General features: G+C 39.2%; 1 protein-coding gene across 1 annotated transcript in view; it reads left to right on the plus strand.

Moving 5' to 3' along the window:
• Positions 1-23,065, plus strand: part of RELN (reelin) — a 360,093-nt gene that overhangs the window by 226,217 nt on the left and 110,811 nt on the right. Inside the window, exons 19-22 of the mRNA XM_024738082.1 lie at positions 9,405-9,597; positions 10,385-10,497; positions 16,532-16,669; positions 17,535-17,721. Of these exons, the coding sequence (XP_024593850.1) occupies positions 9,405-9,597; positions 10,385-10,497; positions 16,532-16,669; positions 17,535-17,721 (631 nt within the window). The remainder of the gene's footprint in view (positions 1-9,404; positions 9,598-10,384; positions 10,498-16,531; positions 16,670-17,534; positions 17,722-23,065) is intronic.

Genomic DNA, 23,065 nt, shown 5'->3' on the forward strand with positions numbered 1-23,065 from the left:
AAGATCAATAAAACTAAAAGCTGGTTCTTTGAGAAGATAAACAAAATGGATAAACCATTAGCCAGACTCATCAAGATTTTTCTTGAGTCTTTGAGAACCCTCAAATCAATAGAATTAGACATGAAAAAGAAGTAACAACTGACACTGCAGAAATACAAAGGATCATGAGAGATTACTACAAGCAACTATATGCCAATATATTGGGCAAACTGGAAGAAATGGACAAATTCTTAGAAAAGCACAACCTGCCAAGACTGAACCAGGAAGAAATAGAAAAAATAAACAGACAGATCACAAGCACTGAAATTGAGACTGTAATTAAAAATCTTCCAACAAACAAAAGCCCAGGACCAGATGGCTTCACAGGTGAATTCTATCAAACATTTAGAGAAGAGCTAACACCTATCCTTCTCAAACTCTTCCAAAATATAGCAGAGGGAGGAACACTCCCAAACTCATTCTATGAGGCCACCATCACCCTGATACCAAAACCAGACAAAGATGTCACAAAGAAAGAAAACTACAGGGCAATATCACTGATGAACATTGATGCAAAAATCCTCAACAAAATACTAGCAAACAGAATCCAACAGCGCATTAGAAGGATCATACACTATGATCAAGTGGGGTTTATTCCAGGAATGCAAGGATTCTTCAATATCCACAAATCAATCAATGTCATAAACCATATACAAATTGAAGGAGAAAAAACATATTATCATCTCAATAGATGCAGAAAAAGCTTTCGACAAAATTCAACACCCATTTATGATAAAAACCCTCCAGAAAGTAGGCATAGAGGGAACTTTCCTCAACATAATAAAGGCCAAATATGACAAACCCACAGCCAACATCGTTCTCAATGGTGAAAAACTGAAACCATTTCCTCTAAGATCAGGAACAGACAAGGTTGTCCACTCTCACCACGATTATTCAACATAGTTTTAAAGTTTTAGCCACAGCAGTCAGAGAAGAAAAAGAAATAAATGGAATACAAATCGGGCAAGAAGTTAAGCTGTCATTGTTTGCAGATGACTTGATACTATACATAGAGAATCCTAAAGGTGCTACCAGAAAACTACTAGAGCTAATCAATGAGTCTTGTGAAGTAGCAGGATACAAAATTAATGCACAGAACTCTCTTGCATTCCTATACACTAATGATGAAAAATCTGAAAAAGAAATGAAGGAAACACTCCCATTTACCATTGCAACAAAAAGAATAAAATATCTAGGAATAAACCTACCTAAGGAGACAAAAGACCTGTATGCAGAAAACTATAAGACACTGATGAAAGAAATTAAAGATGATACAAACAGATGGAGATATATACCATGTTCTTGGATTGGAAGAGTCAACAATGTGAAAATGACTCTACTACCCAAAGTAATCTACAGATTCAGTGAAATCCCTATCAAACTACCAATGGCATTTTTCACAGAACTAGAACAAAAAATTTCACAATTTGTATGGAATCCCAAAATACTCCAAATAGCCACAGCAATCTTGAGAAAGAAAAACAGAGCTGGAGGAATCAGGCTCCCAGACTTCAGACTATACTGCAAAGCTACAGTAATCAAGGCAGTATGGTACTGGCACAAAAACAGAAATATAGATCAATGGAACAGGACAGAAAGCCCAGAGATAAACCCATGCACATATGGTCACCTTATTTTTGATAAAGGAGGCAAGAATATACAAAGGAATGTTAGCCATAAAAAGAAACGAAATTGAGTTACTTGTAGTGAGGTGGATGGACCTAGTGACTGTCATACAGAGTGAAGTAAGTCAGAAAGAGAAAAGCAAATACCGTATGCTAACACGTATATATGGAATCTAAAAAAAAAAAAAAAGGTTCTGATGAACCTAGGGGCAGGACAGGAATAAAGATACAGACATAGAGAATGGACTTGAGGACACGGGGAGGGGGTAGGGTAAGCTGGGATGAAGTGAGCGAGTAACATTGACATATATCCACTACCAAATGTAAAATAGATAGCTAGTGGGAAGTAGCCGCATAGCACAGGGAGGTCAGCTTGGTGCTTTGTGCCCACCTAGAGGGGTGTGGTATGGAGGGTGGGAGGGAGACGCAAGAGGGAGGGGATATGGGGATATATGTTTACATACAGCTGATTTTCTTTGTTAAACAGCAGAAACTAACAATATTTTAAATGATTATACTCCAATAAATATGTTAAAAAAAAATTGTTGGGTGGACCCTCACACCTGGCCCCACTAAACTCTTCAAGGCTGAAGCTGGGGCTAGAGACACAGGCAATGCCATGAGGGATAGATGTCCACAGGAATATGAAGAGTCAGGGGCCTCCACACCTTGAATACCACGGAATGGTGAGCATAATGTAAAACCTGTTAGAGGGAAAATTACAACAACCGTAATCCAGAATGTGATGTTAATATTTTGTTTGAGTCCTTGATGGATGAAGCAAACAAAAAATAGGTGAGGACCTAGAGAAATATATGAGAGGTAAATAACAAGGGTGGTTTAATAAGAATTGTGAGCATAATGTAAAACCTGTTAGAATCACAGAGGGAAAATTACAACAACCGTAATCCAGAATGTGATGTTAATATTTTGTTTGAGTCCTTGATGGATGAAGCAAACAAAAAATAGGTGAGGACCTAGAGAAATATATGAGAGGTAAATAACAAGGGTGGTTTAATCGATAAAGAAAAAAAATTGTACCCTACAAATAAAAAATACAAATCCCTTTCATGTGTCCATTAGACATTTGCAAAAAATGATTATGAACTAGGCTCTGAGGCTAACTTAATAGATACCAATAAAGCATGACACCAAAAGCCAGGCCTATTAAGGTCACATATTCCAGCACTTGAAATTTTTAAACTTGTTTTTGTGAACAGGGTGGGTGACCTCCCTGAAAACAAAACATGACAAGAAATTGGGAGCAAGGGGCTATTTGCAACATATATGACAGACTATTTCTCCCAAATATGTGAAGAACTTGTACAAATAAGTAAGGAAAAGATAAATGCCAACTGTAAAAATGGGCAAAGTACATGAAAAGGCAACCCCAAGAAACTACAAATAGACAATGAATAGTTAACATAAATAGCATGTTAACTTCTCTAGTAATCAAATAAATGTAGATTAAAAGACTGCATAGAGTAGCTGAAATGAAAAATACTGTGCATGTTCAGTGTTGATATGTGGTGAGAATCAGCAGCTCCGTCCGTCATGGTTAATATTTTTTGGTAAGTGTAACTTTGTACAACCTTTTTGAAGGGCAACTTAGCAATAACTGCTAACTTTTAAATTTTGCTTTGACCAAGTAAGTCTGCTTCTAGGAATTTATCCTAAGAAAATAATTGGACAAGTACACAAAGATATACAAGGATACATATTATAGAAGCATTGTTTATAACTGTGAAAACTGGAAACAACCTCCAAAGATTTCCATAATTGGAGATTGGCTTTATTCATTAAAAATGACAGTGTCTTACCATATTTTTCGATCTGGAAAGACAGCAATGAAACAGTTTGTAGAAAGAAAAAAACAGGACTTTTACAATTTTATAATTTTTTTAAAAGAAAGAAAAGTTAGTATGTGCGTATATTTGTGTGTGTGTAAACATAAAATCTGGAAGTACTTACACTAAAATGTTAGCAGTGGTCATCTCTAGGTAGAATTGTGAATTTTTAGTTTTTAAAAAAATGCTTCTATAATGTCAGATTTTTTTTCCAATAAGTGTAAAACTTATATAATCCACTAAAATCATGGTTATTTCTGTTTTGAGACATAATATTATAGAAATAACAAATGAGTTTAAATGCCACCTTTAATTCCACAGTATCAGCAAGTTTTTCTGTCAACTCTAGTAAACATTTTTTGATGATTACAAGAACAACCCCTCCCCCCGAAAAAAGGATGATGGAGAGGCTTAAATTCATTCACATGTCCTTCTGCAAATTAATATAACTTCCGAATAGTATCGGACTAAAAACAGCTTTGTGTTGGTCTTCTGCTTCTCTGAAAATGAGTTCTGCAGAGCTGTTCTATTCCATGGGGTTCTTGAAAATGATAGAATACTGCTTAGATTTCTAAGAAATGTAAATATTGGTGCGTTGTCTTCTCTTGTGGCCCATGGGTAGTGACACTACAGCCACATTGTTTACTTACCAAACTATTCTGAAAGAGATGGATCAGTTGTCAAAAATGGCTCAGTCGCTAGGTGATTTGGCTGTTTTACATGAATTTGCTTTTAAAGAACTTGGTGGCCTGAGTATTCTCCTGTTTAGTTTAGTTAGATGTATCTGCCTTTCATATAAAAGAGCCTTTTTTCTGGAGATGGGAATGAGGCTCTAGGGAAACACAGAAAGCAATTTCTTTAAGTGAGAATAACCTCAAAACCTTGTCTGTGTTCATTACAGCATTTAAGTAACTGTGGTTTTGGAAAACTTGCCTTCTCTCCCATCAAGACACCCCACTCATGTGCTCATTTTATTTAACATTCTTTACATGCCTTTGGTAGGCATGACATAGTGGAAAGGATATCAAAGTAGAAATCAGAAGACCTGGTTTCTAGCTTTTTAGTAACTGTGTGACCCTGGAGGCCAACAGCTCAACCTCCCAGTTTTCCTTCTCTGTAATACAATGTTGAGGATCCCTGATATCTCCCAAATGGTCTTGACTCAGAGGTCAAATGAAATAATCCAGCTGTTAGAAAACCACGATGTCGTGCGCTAACACCAGGTGCTTCTTGAGGTGCACAAGGCTCTGAGTGCTGTGAGGGATGTAGTGGTGAACAAGATGTGACCTCTCCCTGCAGAGAGGCTTCCAGCCTGGTCAGGACAATAGATCCTCAGCAGTAGCGGAGATTAAGCAAGGAAGGGGGAGGCGAAGGACCTATACTCTGGACTAAGATACGACTAAGGAGGCTTGAGTTACATTATGGTGTCGTCCACTTACCAGTGTCATAACAGAGAGCCTACTAGCCTTCTTAGGGGTGGAAATGAAAAGGCACAGGGAGGTAAGCTTGTCCTAATGGAAAGTGTTATCCCTATTCTCTCATTAAATCTTGTAATTAGATGCAGGACTTTTTTTTATTGTTCCTTTATTTTTGAGGCACTCTTGCAAATCAACATGAATAGAACTGAGCCTCCGATTCCCAAGGCATTCTGTCTCCGGAATATCTCCCCAAAATGCTGATGTGGACAATTTTTTTCTGTTTCTATGATTGCAACAGAGAAGTTCAGTTTCAGTTTTGCCTTTATAAATGTATCTTGACTTAGACAAGCAGCAAAGAGGAGCAGTTTTGTAAATTAAAGGATTGCAGTCTTTCAAGTTCTCTCCCCTAAAATTCCATCTGTGTATGAACATCAGAGTATTCAGGAGGAAAACGTCAGACCTAATATCACTTGGCTTTCAGCCAGTCTTGAATAAATCATAAACATTCGAGTGAACTTGTTCTATGAATGGTCAAGATTTAAGGCACAAAAAAAAGAAAAAGATTTTAAGGCACAGATGTCTGTAATCTTCTTGGGTTATTTTGCTTCAGATTAAGACATCAGGAGAGGTATCCTGCAATACCATGAAGTATGACAGGTGTATCAGAAATGCATTCAGGGCTTCCCTCGTGGCGCTGTGGTAGAGAGTCCGCCTTCCAATGCAGGGGACACGGGTTCGTGCCCCGGTCCGGGAAGATCCCACATGCCGCAGAGCGGCTGGGCCCGTGAGCCATGGCCGCTGGGCCTGCGCATCCGGAGCCTGTGCTCCAGAACGGGAGAGGCCACAACAGTGAGAGGCCCACGTAGCGCAAAAAAAAAAAAAAAGAAAGAAAGAAATGCATTCAACTCTGGGTTGTAACAAAAACAACCAGAAAAGACTGACCGTGGCATAAGCAAAAGTGAAGAGGCTTATTTGTCATTTGTGACAAGCAGTCCTAGGACTGGCAATCCAGGGCTGGTAAGCAGCTTAACAAGGGCATCAGGGACCCATGTTCTCTTCATCCTTCTACTCCACCATCTCAGCAAAGAGAGCTCCAACTGAATATTTTTGTTCATAGGCTGACTGCTGCCCCTTTAGGGAGGAAGGAAAACAGTAGGAGCAACAGGCAAAAGGACATGCCAGCCAACTCCATCTGTCTCTTTTTTAAAAGCTTATATTAAAGCTGAGTGAGTATACTCACCTAGCATCTTTCACTTACGTCTCATTGGTGAGACTTATGATGGACTTGGGCAACCCCCAGACCAATCACTACAAGGTGACTGGGGAAGAGAGGGGCTGTGGATGGCAGCTGATCAGCCTACCCAACAATATCTGCCCACAATTACCAGTGGAACGAACATTCATGCTAAATAAGAATTTTATTGTCACTGTTTAACTGTCCTCATTTAGCCTCTTAACTTGTCCTTTTATACTTTTTGTCTTGTTTCTTTCTTGGTGTCTTGGCACCTTTAAAAGCCGTTATCATCAGGGTAGCTCACAGAGCACACACTTCTCAGGTTTGAATGCTTCCTCTTTCCAACCAAGTTCATGGTTAATTTGTTACTATGCAAAATTTGGGTACAGGCACTATTTACAAAACGTAGCACTTCTTTCTGAATCTGTGTAGAATTGCCAGGACACTAAACCATCTCAGAAGGGAGGAATTTAAAAGGAGCTGATTGTGAAAATAATCTTAAATTATTTCAGAAATGCTGGGGTGGAGAGACAATGTACATGACACGAGTGAGAAAGTTTTAGTGCCTCTGTGTGGCCTGTAGACCGTTCAGCCCATGTGCTTCCATGCACTCTGTGGTTTTTTTACCAGATGCCCATGTACCTTTAAAGTAAAAAGTTAAATCAACCCTAGTTGGCTGCCTCTGATTGCCTTTCTCATAAAGCATATAACCCTTGAAGCAAAAAGCAGCATTCATTTCTCACAGGGAGAAGCATTTGGGATTTTTTTGCCTGTTTTAAAGACTGGAATTTATATAGTTGAGTTTGTGCCTATATAGCTTACTATTATTTTTGCTCTATGTTGATTTATTTTTTTAATATTGTTAAAAAATGCATCCTACAGCTTCATATTTTCTAGATCACATCCTGTATGCCCTAACACATAGCAGCAATCATGGTTTTACATCTCTAACATCAGAGCATCATTGCATAGTAACAGAAAGTTAATGCTTTTTAAATTAAGTATAACTGAAAATTATTCAAAACTACAGTGTTAAAAAAAAAGAAAAGACAGTGTTTTCTTCTCCATCTTAGAGTAATAGAAGGACAAAGAGATAGTGTATTGGTTGAGAGGTTTTGGAGTCAGGCAAAGCTGATTTCTCATTGAGTCTGTACCATTTACTATCCCCATTTCCTTATTTGTTAACTAGAGGTAATTGTTCCTACTTCATAGAGTTATTGTAAGGATGTATTGTAATATGCGCATTGTGCTTAGCACTGTCTTAGGATATAGGCCTAACTCAGCAACTGGTGGGCATCTTTATAATAGCAACAAACAAGTTGTAGCACTGGATTTGTAAGCCTAGCAGTACTAAATAAGACTTTTCCCTTCGTTTATGAATGGTACACTAAAGCAGAGATTAGGGCTCTTACATTTTATTACTCTATTTGTTGTTCAAGTGTTTAAAACTTAGTTAAACAGTAATTAGTCATTGTGTGGGAAAAGCTTCTTAAATTTTATAGCCTTGAGCCCAAACCCATGATGATCTTCCATACAGGCAAAATTCCATCTTTAAATAACATCTTAGGGCTTCCCTGGTGACGCAGTGGTTGAGAGTCCACCTGCCAATGCAGGGGACACGGGTTCGTGCCCCGGTCTGGGAAGATCCCACATGCCGCGGAGCGGCTGGGCCCGTGAGCCATGGCCGCTGAGCCTGCGCGTCCGGAGCCTGTGCTCCGCAACGGGAGAGACCACAACAGTGAGAGGCCCGCATACCGCAAAAAAAAAAAAAATTAAAATAAAAATAATAATAACATCTTAAACTCTGCAAGAAGCAAATCAGAGTAGTAGCTTCTTATTTTGCTGATTCAGCAAAGGGGAATTAAGAAAAAATATTAAGTGCCTCAAAGATTTCATGGAGTATTGCATTATCTCCTTTGTCAGCTAAGCCCCCTTACCATTGAACAGTGGTACTTGACCTGCTTCAGAATGGCAGTACCAAGTACTGTGACAGACAAACCCCAGTGTGGTTGGCCCTGGGAATATTTACATTGACCCATATTAACTACAGTGAAGCATGTCCATATTTTAATCTCCTCTGGTAGGTTATAAATTCCTTGAGCACTTTTCTCTGAAAAAGTAATTGTGCGGGCCTTCAAGCAGTTTATAATCCCGTAGTACTCAATTGAAACGAGTAAAACATGGGAATTTTTGAGTTGAGGTACAACCATTAGAACTGCATTATCATGTTTTCAGTATTTAATGGCTGAGCATTAAAGACTATTTGGAAAATAAGAAAAATGAGAAGTTTTAAATTGTCCCACTTCCTACCATCAAACACAGCCCCTGCAAACATTCTGGTGAATTTCCTTCATTCATCATTTTGTGGATTTTTTTAAAACTTACTTTTTCACATACACGTTAATTTGATTACATAACCTTCATTAATATTTGAAATATGGACAATCTATCGTGACTATACCAATTTACTAAAGCATTCCATTTTCCCTACAGTTTGACATTTAAATGGTTGCCAATTACTACTATGAGTAAACCTACAATATTCATCGTATTTTATAAAATTATTTTTGAATTTAGGACTATTTCCTTAGGCTAGGTTCCAAGAAATGAGTCAAAGGGTTTATACTCATGAGCAGTATATGAGTGAGTACCCATTTTCAAATATATTTGACAACTGTAGGTATTAACTTAAAAGAAAATGTTGCTTCCTTGATAGGCAGATTGTTTCAAATTGCCTTTTTTAAGATTTTGTTTTTAAATAAATTTATTTATTTATTTTTGGCTTCATTGGGTCTTCGTTGCTGCACGCAGGCTTCCTCTAGTTGAGGTGAGCCGGGGCTACTCTTCGTCGTGGTGCGTGGGCTTCTCACTGCAGCGGCTTCTCTTGTTGCGGAGCACAGGCTCTAGGCGTGCGTGGGCTCAGTAGTTGTGGCTCGTGGGCTCTAGAGGGCAGGCTAAGTAGTTGTGGCGCACGGGCTTAGTTGCTCCGCAGCATGTGGGGTCCTCCCCAACCAGGGCTCGAACCATGTCTCCTACATTGGCAGGCGGATTCTTAACCACTGTGCTACCAGGAAAGCCTTCAAATTGCCTTTTTTAGATTAACTGAAATCCATTCTAGAGCTTGGCAAGGTTTAAATAAGTAAAATGAAACTATTTTGATGTATGATATGAAACAAAGAGCTTAATTTTTCCCTAATATATTGCTGTTTTTAATTTTCTGATTTCCACCTCTGTCTTTCAGTTTTACAGGAGATTCTAAACTTGCCTCAAGTATGCGCTATGTGGAAACACAATCAATGCAGATAGGAGCATCCTACATGATTCAGTTCAGCTTGGTGATGGGCTGTGGCCAGAAATACACTCCACACATGGACAACCAGGTGAAACTAGAGTATTCAACCAACCATGGCCTCACCTGGCACCTCGTACAAGAGGTAAGTCTATTTTTTCTAAAGTTTGTGATAGGTAGCCTTCACGTTTTAACACAGGAAGCAAAGAATTGCAGTTCTAAAAGTTTAGTTTTCGTTTAAAAGGAACAATGTTATTTGTAACAGAATTGACATCAAGTCAGCAATGGATTACAAGGATGCCACATTCTGCATTATCAGATACTAAAGAGCAATTGAAAATTTTTAAAAATGGGAATAACTTCAGGACTAGATATACTGGGATGGTGTTTTCAACATTATTTTCTCTAGCTCTCTTTTTCTATAAATGTCTCTTTCTTCTTTCTCTATAGCATGTCTTCATCTGTTCTTTTCTAAATCTCTTCACCTGCAGGTAGATCATATTAAGAATATGGTATCTCTTGTTTTAAAAAAGAAATACATAATTCCAGTTTCTTGGAATAAAATGTACTTCTTTATATATACATACTGGTGGTCTGATATTGCAACAAATGCATAAATACATAGTGAATAGGATAATTTTACCAAATGCCAATGTTATGCTAACAGGCCAAAAAATGGATCCTAATCCATTTTCTGTTTTTCCATGTGAGAATTGGAAGACATTTAATTCCACTGTGGGATCTCATTTAAATTATTTCCCAAATATTTCAGCTTCACAGAAGGACAATTTATAGATTGCATTCATGTTGCAAATGGTTGAGGTTGTAACATTAGATTTCTCCAAGGTCTTTTTCACTTGAGTTGAGAGAGTAAACATATTGCCCTGGAGGAAACAGAAGCTGAATTGAATTTTTGCATGATTCTCTTTTAGGAATGCCTTCCAAGTATGCCGAGTTGTCAGGAATTTACATCAGCAAGTATTTACCATGCCAGTGAGTTCACACAGTGGAAAAGAGTCATAGTGCCTCTTCCCCAGAAAACTTGGTGAGAGATGACATCTTCAGATATGGCTGTCACTTTAACTTTTCTATCTCTTTTAGCATGACGAATATGAAGAAGAATTAAGCACAACGTGGCAAGATGCATTCTTTTTTTTCAGCATCAAAAGATCTTTCTTTTATTCCTAGGCTATTTGAAAAATAGAGCCACTGAAAGTTTGGTTTCCAAACTGTCCTGGCTTTTTCTCATCTCCCTTTTGCCTCAACTTTTCTTTTTTTGGGAAAATTCAATGAGCCAGTTCCTTTGGGTTTGACATATAAAAGAGAATGATAGAGGGCTTCCCTGGTGGCTCAGTGGTTGAGAGTCCGCCTGCGGATGCAGAGGACACGGGTTCGTGCCCCGGTCTGGGAAGATCCCACATGCCGTGGAGCGGCTGGGCCCGTGAGCCATAGCTGCTGAGCCTGTGCGTCTGGAGCCTGTGCTCCAGAACGGGAGAGGCCACAGCAGTGAGAGGCCCACGTAATGAAAAAAAAAAAAAAAAAGAGAATGATGCAGGAATCTAAAAACTCTTATGTCAAGACAGTTTGGATTGCATGGCTGTTTTCTTGGTTCAAAGCCCTTCTTTTTCTTTTAAAAACTTAATATACACTCTTTTTCTCTATTCACATTCTTTCAGTAACAATGGAAATCATCCCCCAGGAAGCAGAAGCCTCAGTAACTAGGGAGAAAGTTAAACATTTGATAATATGAAAGAGAAAAGCACATTTTCCCCAAATGTTACATTGTTTCATGTTAGACTGAACACTCTGAGGCCTGTGTGAGGAATAGATTGTAGGATAAAGAGTGAAGACAGGGAGACCAGTTCCAGCGGGGAGGGGGGAGGTCCAGGCATTAGATGTTTAGGTGGCTTGGAGTATGATAGTAACAACGTGGAAGGAGACATCTTTTATGAAATGCATTTTAATCAAATAGGGCTTGTTGATGGACCAGATTGGGGCTGAGGTAGAAATGGAAGAATCAAAAGCAGTTTCTAAAGTCTGGGTCTGGGAACATTGTTGGATGATAATACCATTGACTGAGATGGGAGGGATTGGAGGAGTGGATTTAGGGCAGAGAATTAAGAGACATAGTGCTTCTTAGGTTTTGTAATGTGAAGTTTGAGATACTTATCTACTCAAGTAGAAATGTCAAGAAGCCAATTGGACTTATGAACCTGGAGCTCAGAAAAGAGGTTTGGGTTGAAAAGTTAAATAGTATGAGTCCTGTTTAAACCCTGGGATAGGACGAGCTTGCCCAGGAAAGAACCTTTGACTAGAAATTAGAAGGGCTGAGTTCTCAGTATATCTCTACTGATTGACTACATGCTTTAGCCATTTAACCTCTTCAAACGTGACTCCTTATATGTATGATGAAGAGGTTGAACTAGACAATCTTAAAAGGTCCCTGGCAGTTCTGGAATTCTAAGATTCTGTGATTTGTGTAGCAGAAAAAGCATAAAAGAGACAAAAATTATATTTTTCTGTGGTATCTGCCTTCCAAGACCCCTTTTGTAAAAAAAATTACTAAATCAACCCTTCTCAGACTATTTTATGTAAGTTAGGCTGTACAAAAAAAAATTGGTTAGATAACTACCTAGAATTATTATTATACCTCCTTTAGTTGAAGATTGAATTACTACATTATAGAAGAATGTCTCCTTGATTATTTTTAAGGATTCATCATTATGTCGGTTGGAACAAAATGCTTGAAATTTGATTTCCACAGATTTTTTTATATCCAACTGTGAGCCATTTCCTGGATACTCTATTAATGCTTTGTATAACAAGTTGCTACTTTTTCTAACATCCTACTTTTTTATATCTACTGCTGGGAATATAATCAAGATTTTTATTTAATTTCAATGATATTCCAAGCATATCTATCAAGATTATAAAAAGCGACACATCAAACATTGAAATACTGGTCATACTTGGTGCAAAGCTACTGAGCTTTTTTTATTTAATTTGCCCCCATTATTTTGCCATTATGTATATTACCCTCATTATGTAAAAAACACTGATTTTTATTCATTGACATGTGGGGTACAATTTCAAAATTATGATGACAAGATAATACTGATAGTGTATTTTAGAGATGTCCTTTTGTTCCCAGAAAAGTTTTAAATTATAATTCTTAATTAATATAGTTTAGGTAATATCCAAAAAGTATCGTCCTTTATCGCAAAAGCCTTTGCAGGTTATTTTACACTGAGATGGTATGTAGCATTATTATTTTCTTAGCTTAAAAGATAGGGCTTCCCTGGTAGCGCAGTGGTTGAGAGTCTGCCTGCCGATGCAGGGACACGGGTTCGTGCCCTGGTCCAGGAGGATCCCACATGCCGTGGAGCGGCTGGGCCCATGAGCCACGGTCGCTGGGCCTGCGCGTCCGGAGCCTGTGCTCCTCAACGGGAGAGGCCACAGCGGTGAGAGGCCCGCGTGCCACAAAAAAAGAAAAAGGAAAAAAAAAAAAAGATAGTACCACGAGGTTGAAAGTTTTAGTATAGTAAGAAAAGGTCTGGTTCTTGTCAATGTTTATTCAGCACTTGAGAGGAAATATATTGATCCTTAAACTCTTTAGTTTTAACACAGAGCCTGTCATGTTGTAGGGGTGCTCATTAAATGTTGGGAAATTAAATAAATTTCAATTCAGTGTGCCTTGATGAACTAAAGAGATGTTTTATTACAAACCATCTCTTTTTACAAACTGAAAAAAAAATCTACTAGATCATTCCTCTGACAATTTGCCTTTAAGTACATGTAGGTAAATAATTGAATTCTGTTTTTCCAGATTTCCCTCAAAGCCCTGGGTAAAGAAAGTAAAAATATTTCTTAAAAACAAACCACCCAATAGGATATTTATTTTAACATTTCTACTGACTAATACGTAAACTAAACATTATTGCTATAGTATTTCAAAAAAATAGTGTTCAACTGGTTATTATCATTGTTTTCAGATCTGTAATGCTTTAAATCTCTGCTATAAAGATAAAGTACATTTATTCTCTTTGGCATTCTTGATATCTTTATTATATGCATTTCAAACTTTTGCAGATTGCATGTTTTTCCCAAGCATTGGGGCAAGGAAGTACAGTTTAGTGTGAAGCAATATTCCTTTTGGTGAATCTTTCTTCTGCTGTTTTGATTGTCCAGCGTATGCAACTATAAATTGAACGTAGACAAGCAAATTTGGTCTGCACTGTCAAAGATCTGTTAACTTTAGAAGATAGTGCTAGATAGGACAACTTAGAGTGGAATACTGAACATGTATACACCTGCTCAAAGAAATTATTTTGTATATGAACTGAACATTTGTTACCCAATGAAAATTAATTTTGTTTTTGTGAGAGACATTTACATAAGAACAGGGCCTAATGAGACCCAAACAGCTGTCAGTTGCTGACTTCATGAACAAATCAACACCTAATGACTGAATGAGTTTCAGGATATTTGGGTAAATGTAATTATAGTCACTCTGAAGGTAGAAAATACAATTTAGCCGGACTTCATTTACCTTGATTCCTCAGTTACCTAACTATCGAGAGATGACTCAGTGATATTTTATTTCAGTCTAGAAGTTTATAAGAGGAAAAAAATCAAATAAAGAAAAGACTGTCAAGTTTTGTTGCCTTTGAGAATCCATAGTTTGAATTTTAAATGTAGGTCAACTTCATTTCATGATCCACACAGCAGTAGTGCTATTTCCAGACTCAATCCAAAGTATACAAGATTTTCCTCCTAAGAATACTTAGTTTTGAGAGAGAGGCAGAGGCAGGGAGAAAGAGGAAGGGAGAGAGAGAAAGAGAAAATTGGCAAATTAAATATTTGTATTGAGGGCGATATTTAGCAGTGATGCAGCTGCAAATCAGTGAGATCACACCCTGTGTTCTCACATGTGACCAGCTGGAGATTGCTCACACAACTAATTTTTTTTTCTCACTAAAAACGAAGCCAATATTCAACCTCTTTTGCTTTCTCTTCTGTTAATTAACATCAGTGCATGAAACTGTGGATTGTCACTTTAAATGGAAGAATTCACTTTTTAAGCTTTTTATCTTAAGGAAATATCTTTTCAAGAGTTCGTAGGTACATGTAAGGATTAATTTACTTATAAAAAGAATTTGGAGAGTGTTTACATGTGACTGTTTAGAAGCATAAATTGAGAAATCTAGGTCAGGTTCTGAAACCCTCCAACCCCATTTTAATGTCTGAAACATCAAAACTTCAAAATAATGTATGCCATGGGTTTCATGTAAGCATGTGACTCTAAAGAAAATAAACTATCACCTCGGTCAACAAACCACCAGAGCAATCATTACATTTTTGAGCTGGAAGGGATCTTAGAAATCAGATTGCCCAATCTATTTATTTGAGAGGTGAGGAACTAGAAGCCCCTGAAGTCTTAAATTTTCCAGTAAAGATCACACAGCTGATAAATTACAGAGCCAGGGTCCTGGGGGACGGGTCGCCTGATTCCTAGCACTTTCTTCACACTGTTACCTGCAGAAGTCAGAAACAGGCTGCCCTTTCCTGGCCTTGTCCCTCCACTCATCGGCTCATTTTTTAGCAGACTGTTTTTGTACACTTACTTTATTCTGTTCCTGTGCAAACTACTGAGACAAAAACATATCCCTGTCCCCAAAGGAGTTCACCGTCTAGATACGTGTGACCCTAGACTTGACTCAGATTGTAATCAATCTTAAAAGAAATATAGTCATCTCTCCTTTAAATGACAGTGGTGCATGCATCTTAATTTATTTGTATTCTGTGGGGCTCTAAGATAATGTACCTACTTTTATAGTAGGCTTTTCTAAAAAACATTTCTTAATGGGACTGTGAAAATTGTGATGGCTGTTAGATTACAAATATAAACTATTACCATAGAAGAGGTGCATCTGTCTCATCGTATGTATCATGAAGAACACTGATACCCCGCTAACCCGTGTCTAGTGGATGCATCTCAGTGATTCCTGGAATCATCCTACTAGGAATAAAAATGCAACCTATTAGCCACAGATCATTAGTAAAATAAACAGTAAAGTCTTAGTCTGGATTTTAACAGCCTGTTATGTACTTAGGGAGTATTCAATATGTGGGTAATTGATGCAGTAGACGTTAATGGATCATGCAGAGCCATTAAGATCAAGTGTATCTGTAGATAGTGTACTTGGGGAGGGTTTAATTAATGGAACTGAGCATGCACGTTAATTCTGCAAATTCTTTTTGTTTTGTTTTTTTTTTTTGTGCTTTGACCAGAAAGAACTAATCATGGATCCCTGAAAATTCTTAGAGGTGAAAAGTATGATGTGATTTTAAGAGAATTTTTTTATGGTAGTCAGTGAATGAAAACCTTCCTGCCATTGCTCTCAAAACATCCTCTTCTTTAGACTTTATATGTAGTGTAGATGAATCAGGGTCCCAAGTGTTTCTCTATGTGTAATGGACTGTTTTAAAGTTTTTATCTCCACTTAACATCAGTTTGTCCATGAAACCTAAGCAAGTTAATGTTTCAGAAATAAGAAGCAGGATTTAGCACCCAGATGTTCTTACTTGTAAAATAGTACATTGTAGCCCATCCCCTCAACCCCAAAACCATACCTCCAAACAAAACTTTTGTTTTATATTGAGAGTTAACCGGAAGTCTTCCAATAACTCCTGATACGTTTATTTTAAGAAACTGCCTTACTCTGAGTTAAACACTGCACATTTTCATCTGTGAAAGAGACAGTTTCTTACAAATTTTTATTTTTAAAAAATATCGTTTTACTTCCTTTCTTTTCCGCGCGTCAAATCCCTGTGCAACAACAACAAAAATCTGATATTGTGTTTTTCTTTAAAATACAAATTTATTAATTAAATGTAGTCTCAAATAAATTAAGATTGAGGTATATACAAAATAGGCTTTCCTTCATGGTGGATGATTAGCAGCTAAATTCAAGTTCCAGAGAGTTCGTTCTCTGAAGGATTTTGAGCTCCACCGTTTCTTGTCTATACGGTCCCATGTCAGTTAAAATACTGTTTTCGTTACTGTGCCTTGTTTCTAGGTCCAGCGCCACCCGCTTCCGCTGGAGTCAGAGCTATTACACTGCCCAAGACGAGTGGGCGTTAGACAGCATTTACATTGGGCAGCAGTGCCCAAACATGTGCAGTGGGCACGGCTCTTGCGACCACGGCGTGTGCAGGTACGTGCGTCAGGAGGCCTGGTTGACTCTGCTTTTCCGGATGTGTGTTTATAGCCATACCACAGCAGCTGTCATCAGTTATAGGGATCACCTGATAAATAATGAGATCGCCAAAGGAAAACGATCCTCCTTTCTGTCTTTATTCTGATGTAAAAGATATTGTTGTATTTCAATAGGTATAAAGCCATAGATTGTAAACCTTAAAATGTAACCTCCTGGGTTTAAATTGCAGAGTTTATCAATTAGCCCCAAAGTCCTCTTTGTTAGTTAACAGAGCCTTGCTATTGCTTCCCCCTTCCTTCCCTTGATAGTCTTAAAGGTCTAGTCAAACAGCTGCTACACGCTTTCCTACAGCACTTCACCAGAAGCTCAAGGTTGTGTACCATGGGAGATGGTGATTATCGCTAATGAGGATGAGATAGGAACACACTTGAATACTTAAAGACTCTAAAAGAGACATAATCTAATCAGAAAGAGGAACTATAAAACCCGGCCACAATTAAATGTTGGGTGAGCAGAAAAACATTTATATGTGACCTTTTAAACCTACGGGAAGATCTCACAATCCTTCCCCTCCCCCCATCACACATGTGCACACACGCCTGTATCCTTCTTCGTTACTACTTGATGCCTCATCTCTCCTGTTACAGCACTATTTGTTTTAAGAATGGATTCTATCCCTTTTTCCGCCTTGTGCAAAACTGAAGGTTGCTACCACCATATTCAAAGATTGCACTGTAGAGAAAAGTCTAGTACAGATGCTAATACCTAACAAAAGTGAGATATAGGAAATGTTGCAGGTCAGATGGCTGTGGCATTCACACAGTAGTCCATCACTTGTTCACTCGGCCCTCCTCTCTCGTAGGTGTGACCAGGGATACCAAGGCACTGAGTGCCACCCAGAAGCTGCCCTTCCTTCCACGATCATGTCGGACTTTGAGAACCCAAATGCTTGGGAGTCTGACTGGCAAGAAGTTATTGGGGGAGAAATTGTAAAACCAGAAGAAGGGTGTGGAGTCATCTCTTCTGGATCATCTCTGTATTTCAGCAAGGTAGGACTAAGAGCCGGGAGTAAGTGATCAGGACAGTAGCTATTTCAATATTTGACTGATGTTGGAGCCGTCTGAACTCAGAAGGTACAAATAGGACACAGTTTTATTTTTCCCCACATTCCCTGCTTTTGACTGGACTTTGTCAAATTTCTATGCCTTAGCTCCATTTGGGAAATTCATAGTTTTATGCTTGTCTTTGCTTACTACAAATCCAGATAGGCCAGTTTAAAATTCCTGCCTTTCTTGGACCTGATTTAAAGCTCATTGCTTTCCTTTCCTCCAGTGCCAGCCAGGCTTGTGTCTTGGGGGGCTTTGAGTGGGGCAGGGTCTTGGCCCCTTCTCATACCAGGCTTTGGAGGGTGTGTGAGCACGTGGGCCTGGGGGTGAGGACGTGAGTGGTGGTGGAGGTAGTGGAGCTTAGAAGTTAACAACAGCAACTCTGGAGCCAGACTGCCTGTTTCAGTCTGATTCTGCCACTTCCTAGCTGTGTGACTTGGAACAAATACCTTAACCTCTCTGTGACTTGGCTTCCTCGTTTGTAAAAGAGTATCTGCCTCATTAGGGTTATTAATGAGTTAATAACTCAGGTTAAATGAGTTAGTACTTGTAAATCATGTAGAACGGTACCTAACATGTAGAAAACATTTCTAGAAATGTTTATTCAATTTGTCAATCCATTAATCCCAAGAATATGATTGGAGGAAGGAGGAATAAAGGTGAGGGTAGGGGTGTGCAAAGCCATTCCTAGGGTACTGACCAGCTCTACATCAAGAGCAGACATCTCAGGTCCTATTTCAGCTCAGTTTGGTGGCTGCTGGTGGCATCAGCTGATGTGGGGCCGTCCTAGTCAACTTGGGCTACTATAACAAAATACCATAGAGTGGGTGGCTTCAACAGCAAATGTTTTTTTCTCACAGTTCTGCAAGCTGGAAAGTCCAAGATCGAGGCACTAGCAGATCCAATGTCTAGTGAGGGCCTGCTTCCACATTTGCAGGACGGCCATCTTTGCATTGTATCCTCACATGGTGGAGAGAGAGCAGAGGGAGAAAGCAGGCCTTCTCCTGTCTCTTCTTATAAGGGCACTCATCCCATCATGAGGACTCCACCTTCATCATTTAACTACCTGCCAAAGGCCTCACCTCCTAATACAATCCCTATAAGGGTTAGCCTTTCAACATATGAATTTGGGGGCACCTCATAACAGGGACTCTGAGTAGACGGTTTTCTTGCAGGGTTCAGCTTTCCCAGTGGAAGCAGACAGATCAGTACATACCAACTAGGGATTGAGGTGCCAGCCAGAATCCCTAAGTCTGATTCTCTTGGAATACTCCTAACCCGTGTTGCTTGGTGAGGGATGCGGCTGAGAGACCCACCTTCCTCTCCTCCCTTGCTACAGTCCAGACAGGATATTCTTTTCTTCCTGCCTCCTCCAGTTCATCTCTTCATATAGTTTTCGAAAGGACTGCAGAGGGGAGCAGGTCCAGCTCTCCAACCTGAGCAATGTGTTCAACCCTAATTATTGGCAGCTCTCTTTAGAATGTGGGGTGACCAGCACCACTTCTTTCCAGCAGGGACTATAGCCACCAATTCTAGGACAACTGAAAATGTCCCATTCCACGTCACATAGCAAGTACACAAAGGTGGGTGATATACCATAGGGCTGATGTGTTGCAGAACCTGTTTGGGCAGAAATCCAAAACAAGTTAATGTATGCAAATGCAGAAATAGGTACAGCTTTCGTTTTGAGGCAGGTGCAGAACAAAGAATCAGATAGAAAATGTAAACAAGATAGAAAATTTAAACAAGAAAATGTAAATAACAAAGTAAACAAGCTGGAAAATGACAGAAAATCAGGGACGGATTCCATTTAATGATATTTCTTATCCATTGACATCTAAGATCCCCATGTCATTATTCTTAGAGATAATAGTCAATAAGTGACCAATATTCATTGCATAGATCTGGGTACACTGTATAATCATGCAGAAATGAAAAGATTGTGTCTCCCATAACCATCAATTTTAAAACAAGATTATGAATCCTTAACCAATATTTACCCAAACACCCCAGTAAACATGTGTGCATACACACAGATATTTTAAACATATAAAGGTTACATATCAATATTTCTAACACTTAATTCAAGATTATGTCTGGAGTCAAGCTACCTGGCTTTATACCTGGGCTCCAAAACTAATTAATTGGTTCACCTTGCAGAGTTATAACATCTTTCTGTGTCACAGTTTTTTCGACTGTAAAGTAGGATGTTGAGAGTGAGTTAATGCAGGTAAAGAATAAAGGATAGTGTTGGGCATATAGAAATAGCCTATAAGTGTTAGCTATCATAATTACATTTTATGAAAATAAATTTCAAACTGGTATCATTGAATATTTCCATATGTATGCCCTGCCACTAACAAAATCAGCATTTCAAAAATAAAATCATTCTCTTCCTCTCCGAAACCAGCTTTCTCCCTAAATTTTTGTCAAAATATCTAAGGATCATATTTTTACTTGTTTCTCTTGTATCAGTCAGATCTGTTTTGAATTCTAAGTGAGAGAAACTAGCTTAAGCAAAAGAGAAGGAAAATTGGTTCTTGTAATCAAAACAGGGAGGGCTTAGATGAAACTTGATTCAGAGATACATGGAGCTGGAAACTCAAATGCCCACAGAGCTCTCTCCTTAAGAGGAGACTCTTTTCAGGTCAGCTGTCGTTGTGAGAGTGAAACCATGACCACAGAGCTCTATAAACAACTCCATAGGAAAATGTGGGAAAGGTTTCTGATTGGCCAGTCACATGTCTGGGGAATGTTGTAATATGATTGGCATGGCCAGAGTTATGTACTCACTCCTTTGGCAGAGAGGTGGGATACACAGTTTGGTACCTGCCACCAGCCAGCATAATTGAAGTAAAGAAGGGGTAATAACCCAAAGGAAGTGTTCCTTAGACCTTTGCAGACCACCCTAGATTAATTTCTCTAAAAACATGCTTCTGTCCTGTCACTCTTCCATCACCAGTGTTCAGGATAGTCTCCAATACTGCTGCCCTAACTACAGAACTTATTTTCTTTTTCCAAACATGAGTCCTCTGCTCCAAACAGGAAGCTCTCCTCATCATCCCAGATTTTGCCAATTTCCCTCTTTGCCTAGCCTCCACTGCTTTCCATTATGCCTTCCACGGCCTCTCACATCCATATAAACCTTGCAGTGTTTTGCCCAAATCCTGCTGCTTCTGACTTCGAAAGCTTGGCCTCTGTATACTGGTGCCAAATCGAATCTCAGAGACAGAATTTTGGGTGAAGTAGAAAAGAATAGCTTTATTGCTTTGCCAGGCAAAGGGGGACACAGTGGGCTCCTGCCCTGAAAAACTGTTTCCCGCCCCAGGAGGATTTGGTGAGGAGTTTTATAGCAATAGTTCAAGGGTGGGGTTGCTGATAAGATTAGGGTGTGTGCAGGGCCTGCACTCTTTGTTGTTGTTGTTTTTTAGAAGATGTTGGGGGTAGGAGTTTATTAATTAATTTATTCATTTTTGCTCTGTTGGGTCTTCGTTTCTGTGCAAGGGCTTTCTCTAGTTGCGGCGAGCGGGGGCCACTCTTCATCGCAGTGCGTGGGCCTCTCACTATCACGGCCTCTCTTGTTGCAGAGCACAGGCTCCAGACGCGCAGGCTCAGTAGTTGTGCCTCACGGGCCTAGTTGCTCCGCGGCATGTGGGATCCTCCCAGACCAGGGCTCGAACCCGTGTCCCCCTGCATTAGCAGGCAGATTCTCAACCACTGCGCCACCAGGGAAGCCCCTTGCACTCTTTTAATCTCATCTCAGGTGATCTCTTGATAGGCTTCTCTGGCTCCTTTAATCTGGCCTCAGGTGGTCTTCTCTGGTATGAAGAATGCTGACATCTGCCACTTGTTGGGTTTTAGTTCTATAAAGAGCTCAAAAGATACTGTTAACGTGTATCCCTTGAGGCAGAACCACAGCCCTGCACCAAGGCTGCATTACTGTTTCTTGGCCGTTCCTCCCTTGACTCTGCATACCCTCCCTTCCCTGATTGACAACTGTTTGAATCTGTCCTTTGGGACTCAAGGAAGGTCATAGAGGCTGGAGTCTATTCCCTACAAACAAGGAGTGGGGCACACGGAAAGGCTTTTGTGCCCAGAAGCCCCACAGGGTCCTGCTCGGTTTCACTTCCATGGGGCTTTCTGGGACTAGGGCAGAGTACACTGATCTTTCCTTTCTTTGACTGCACCTCTCACTGTGTTCCCTACATATATAGATCATATTTTTATTTTTATTCTCACAGTACCCAGCAAAATGCACAGTCTTACTGACTGAGCCATACTTCTAGATAAGATGTTCAACTCAGAAAGGCATGCCTTGCGTTAGGCATTTACATATCAATAAATACCCTTGAGACCGAATAGATTGGAGCATTGATCATTAATCATATGACCAAATGGGATTTAACAAGGAGTAGAACTTGCTCTGCAGCCCTAAGTTATTACTCTCCCTGCACGTACGTATCTGTGAACTCTCCTTTCAAGTTTGTTTTTATAACACGTGGTATTGAGCTTGGTATAACTGGCAACCGGTAATTATTTGCTGAAGAAAGAAATCAATGAATGGATGAAAGAAAATTGGAAAACAACAGAAAGTTATAAAGAAATGGTTATTTTCAAATAAATATAGTAGACTTTTATTCTACTGGCATTTTGATTAAAGAAGGTTTTAATGGAAGTCAAAAGGTAAAGTTTTTATAAAGCATTTTAGAGGTTTTGTTATAAAGGCTCTAGATTCTGTAGGCATTACCTTTAAATTCTGTATTATTTTATCTAAACACTGAAGACATTTTAACCTAGAATGCTGGGGGAAATTGGAGGGTATTTTCCACACTCTAGGAATGAGGAAGTCCTTAATCTATTACTCCAACACATGTATACGCATATTACGTGTTTATATATATCTACACATATACATAAATACATTGATCATAGTATAGTAGAAAAACTGCAAACCGTGTGTTAACATCTGATTCTAAATTCTGACAAAATAGTTTGCCCTGAGCCATTTCCTTTTTCTCTCTTTTCCCCCTTTAAAACAATGTTCAGCATTTCAGGTCACCAAACAAAAGAAAATGACTTGTACTACTCTCTAGGAAAAAACATCTTCAGTGCCAAACCAAGCATTAGTATGATATTTTTCATTTTTAAAAAATCCCACAGGGCTTCCCTGGTGGTGCAGTGGTTGAGAGTCCGCCTGCCGATGCAGGGGACACGGGTTCGTGCCCGGGTCCGGGAAGATCCCACATGCCGCGGAGCGGCTGGGCCCGTGAGCCATGGCCGCTGAGCC

This window comes from Neophocaena asiaeorientalis, unplaced genomic scaffold, assembly GCF_003031525.2.
Source record: "Neophocaena asiaeorientalis asiaeorientalis breed wild unplaced genomic scaffold, Neophocaena_asiaeorientalis_V1.1 scaffold170, whole genome shotgun sequence".
Classification (NCBI taxonomy): domain Eukaryota; kingdom Metazoa; phylum Chordata; class Mammalia; order Artiodactyla; family Phocoenidae; genus Neophocaena; species Neophocaena asiaeorientalis.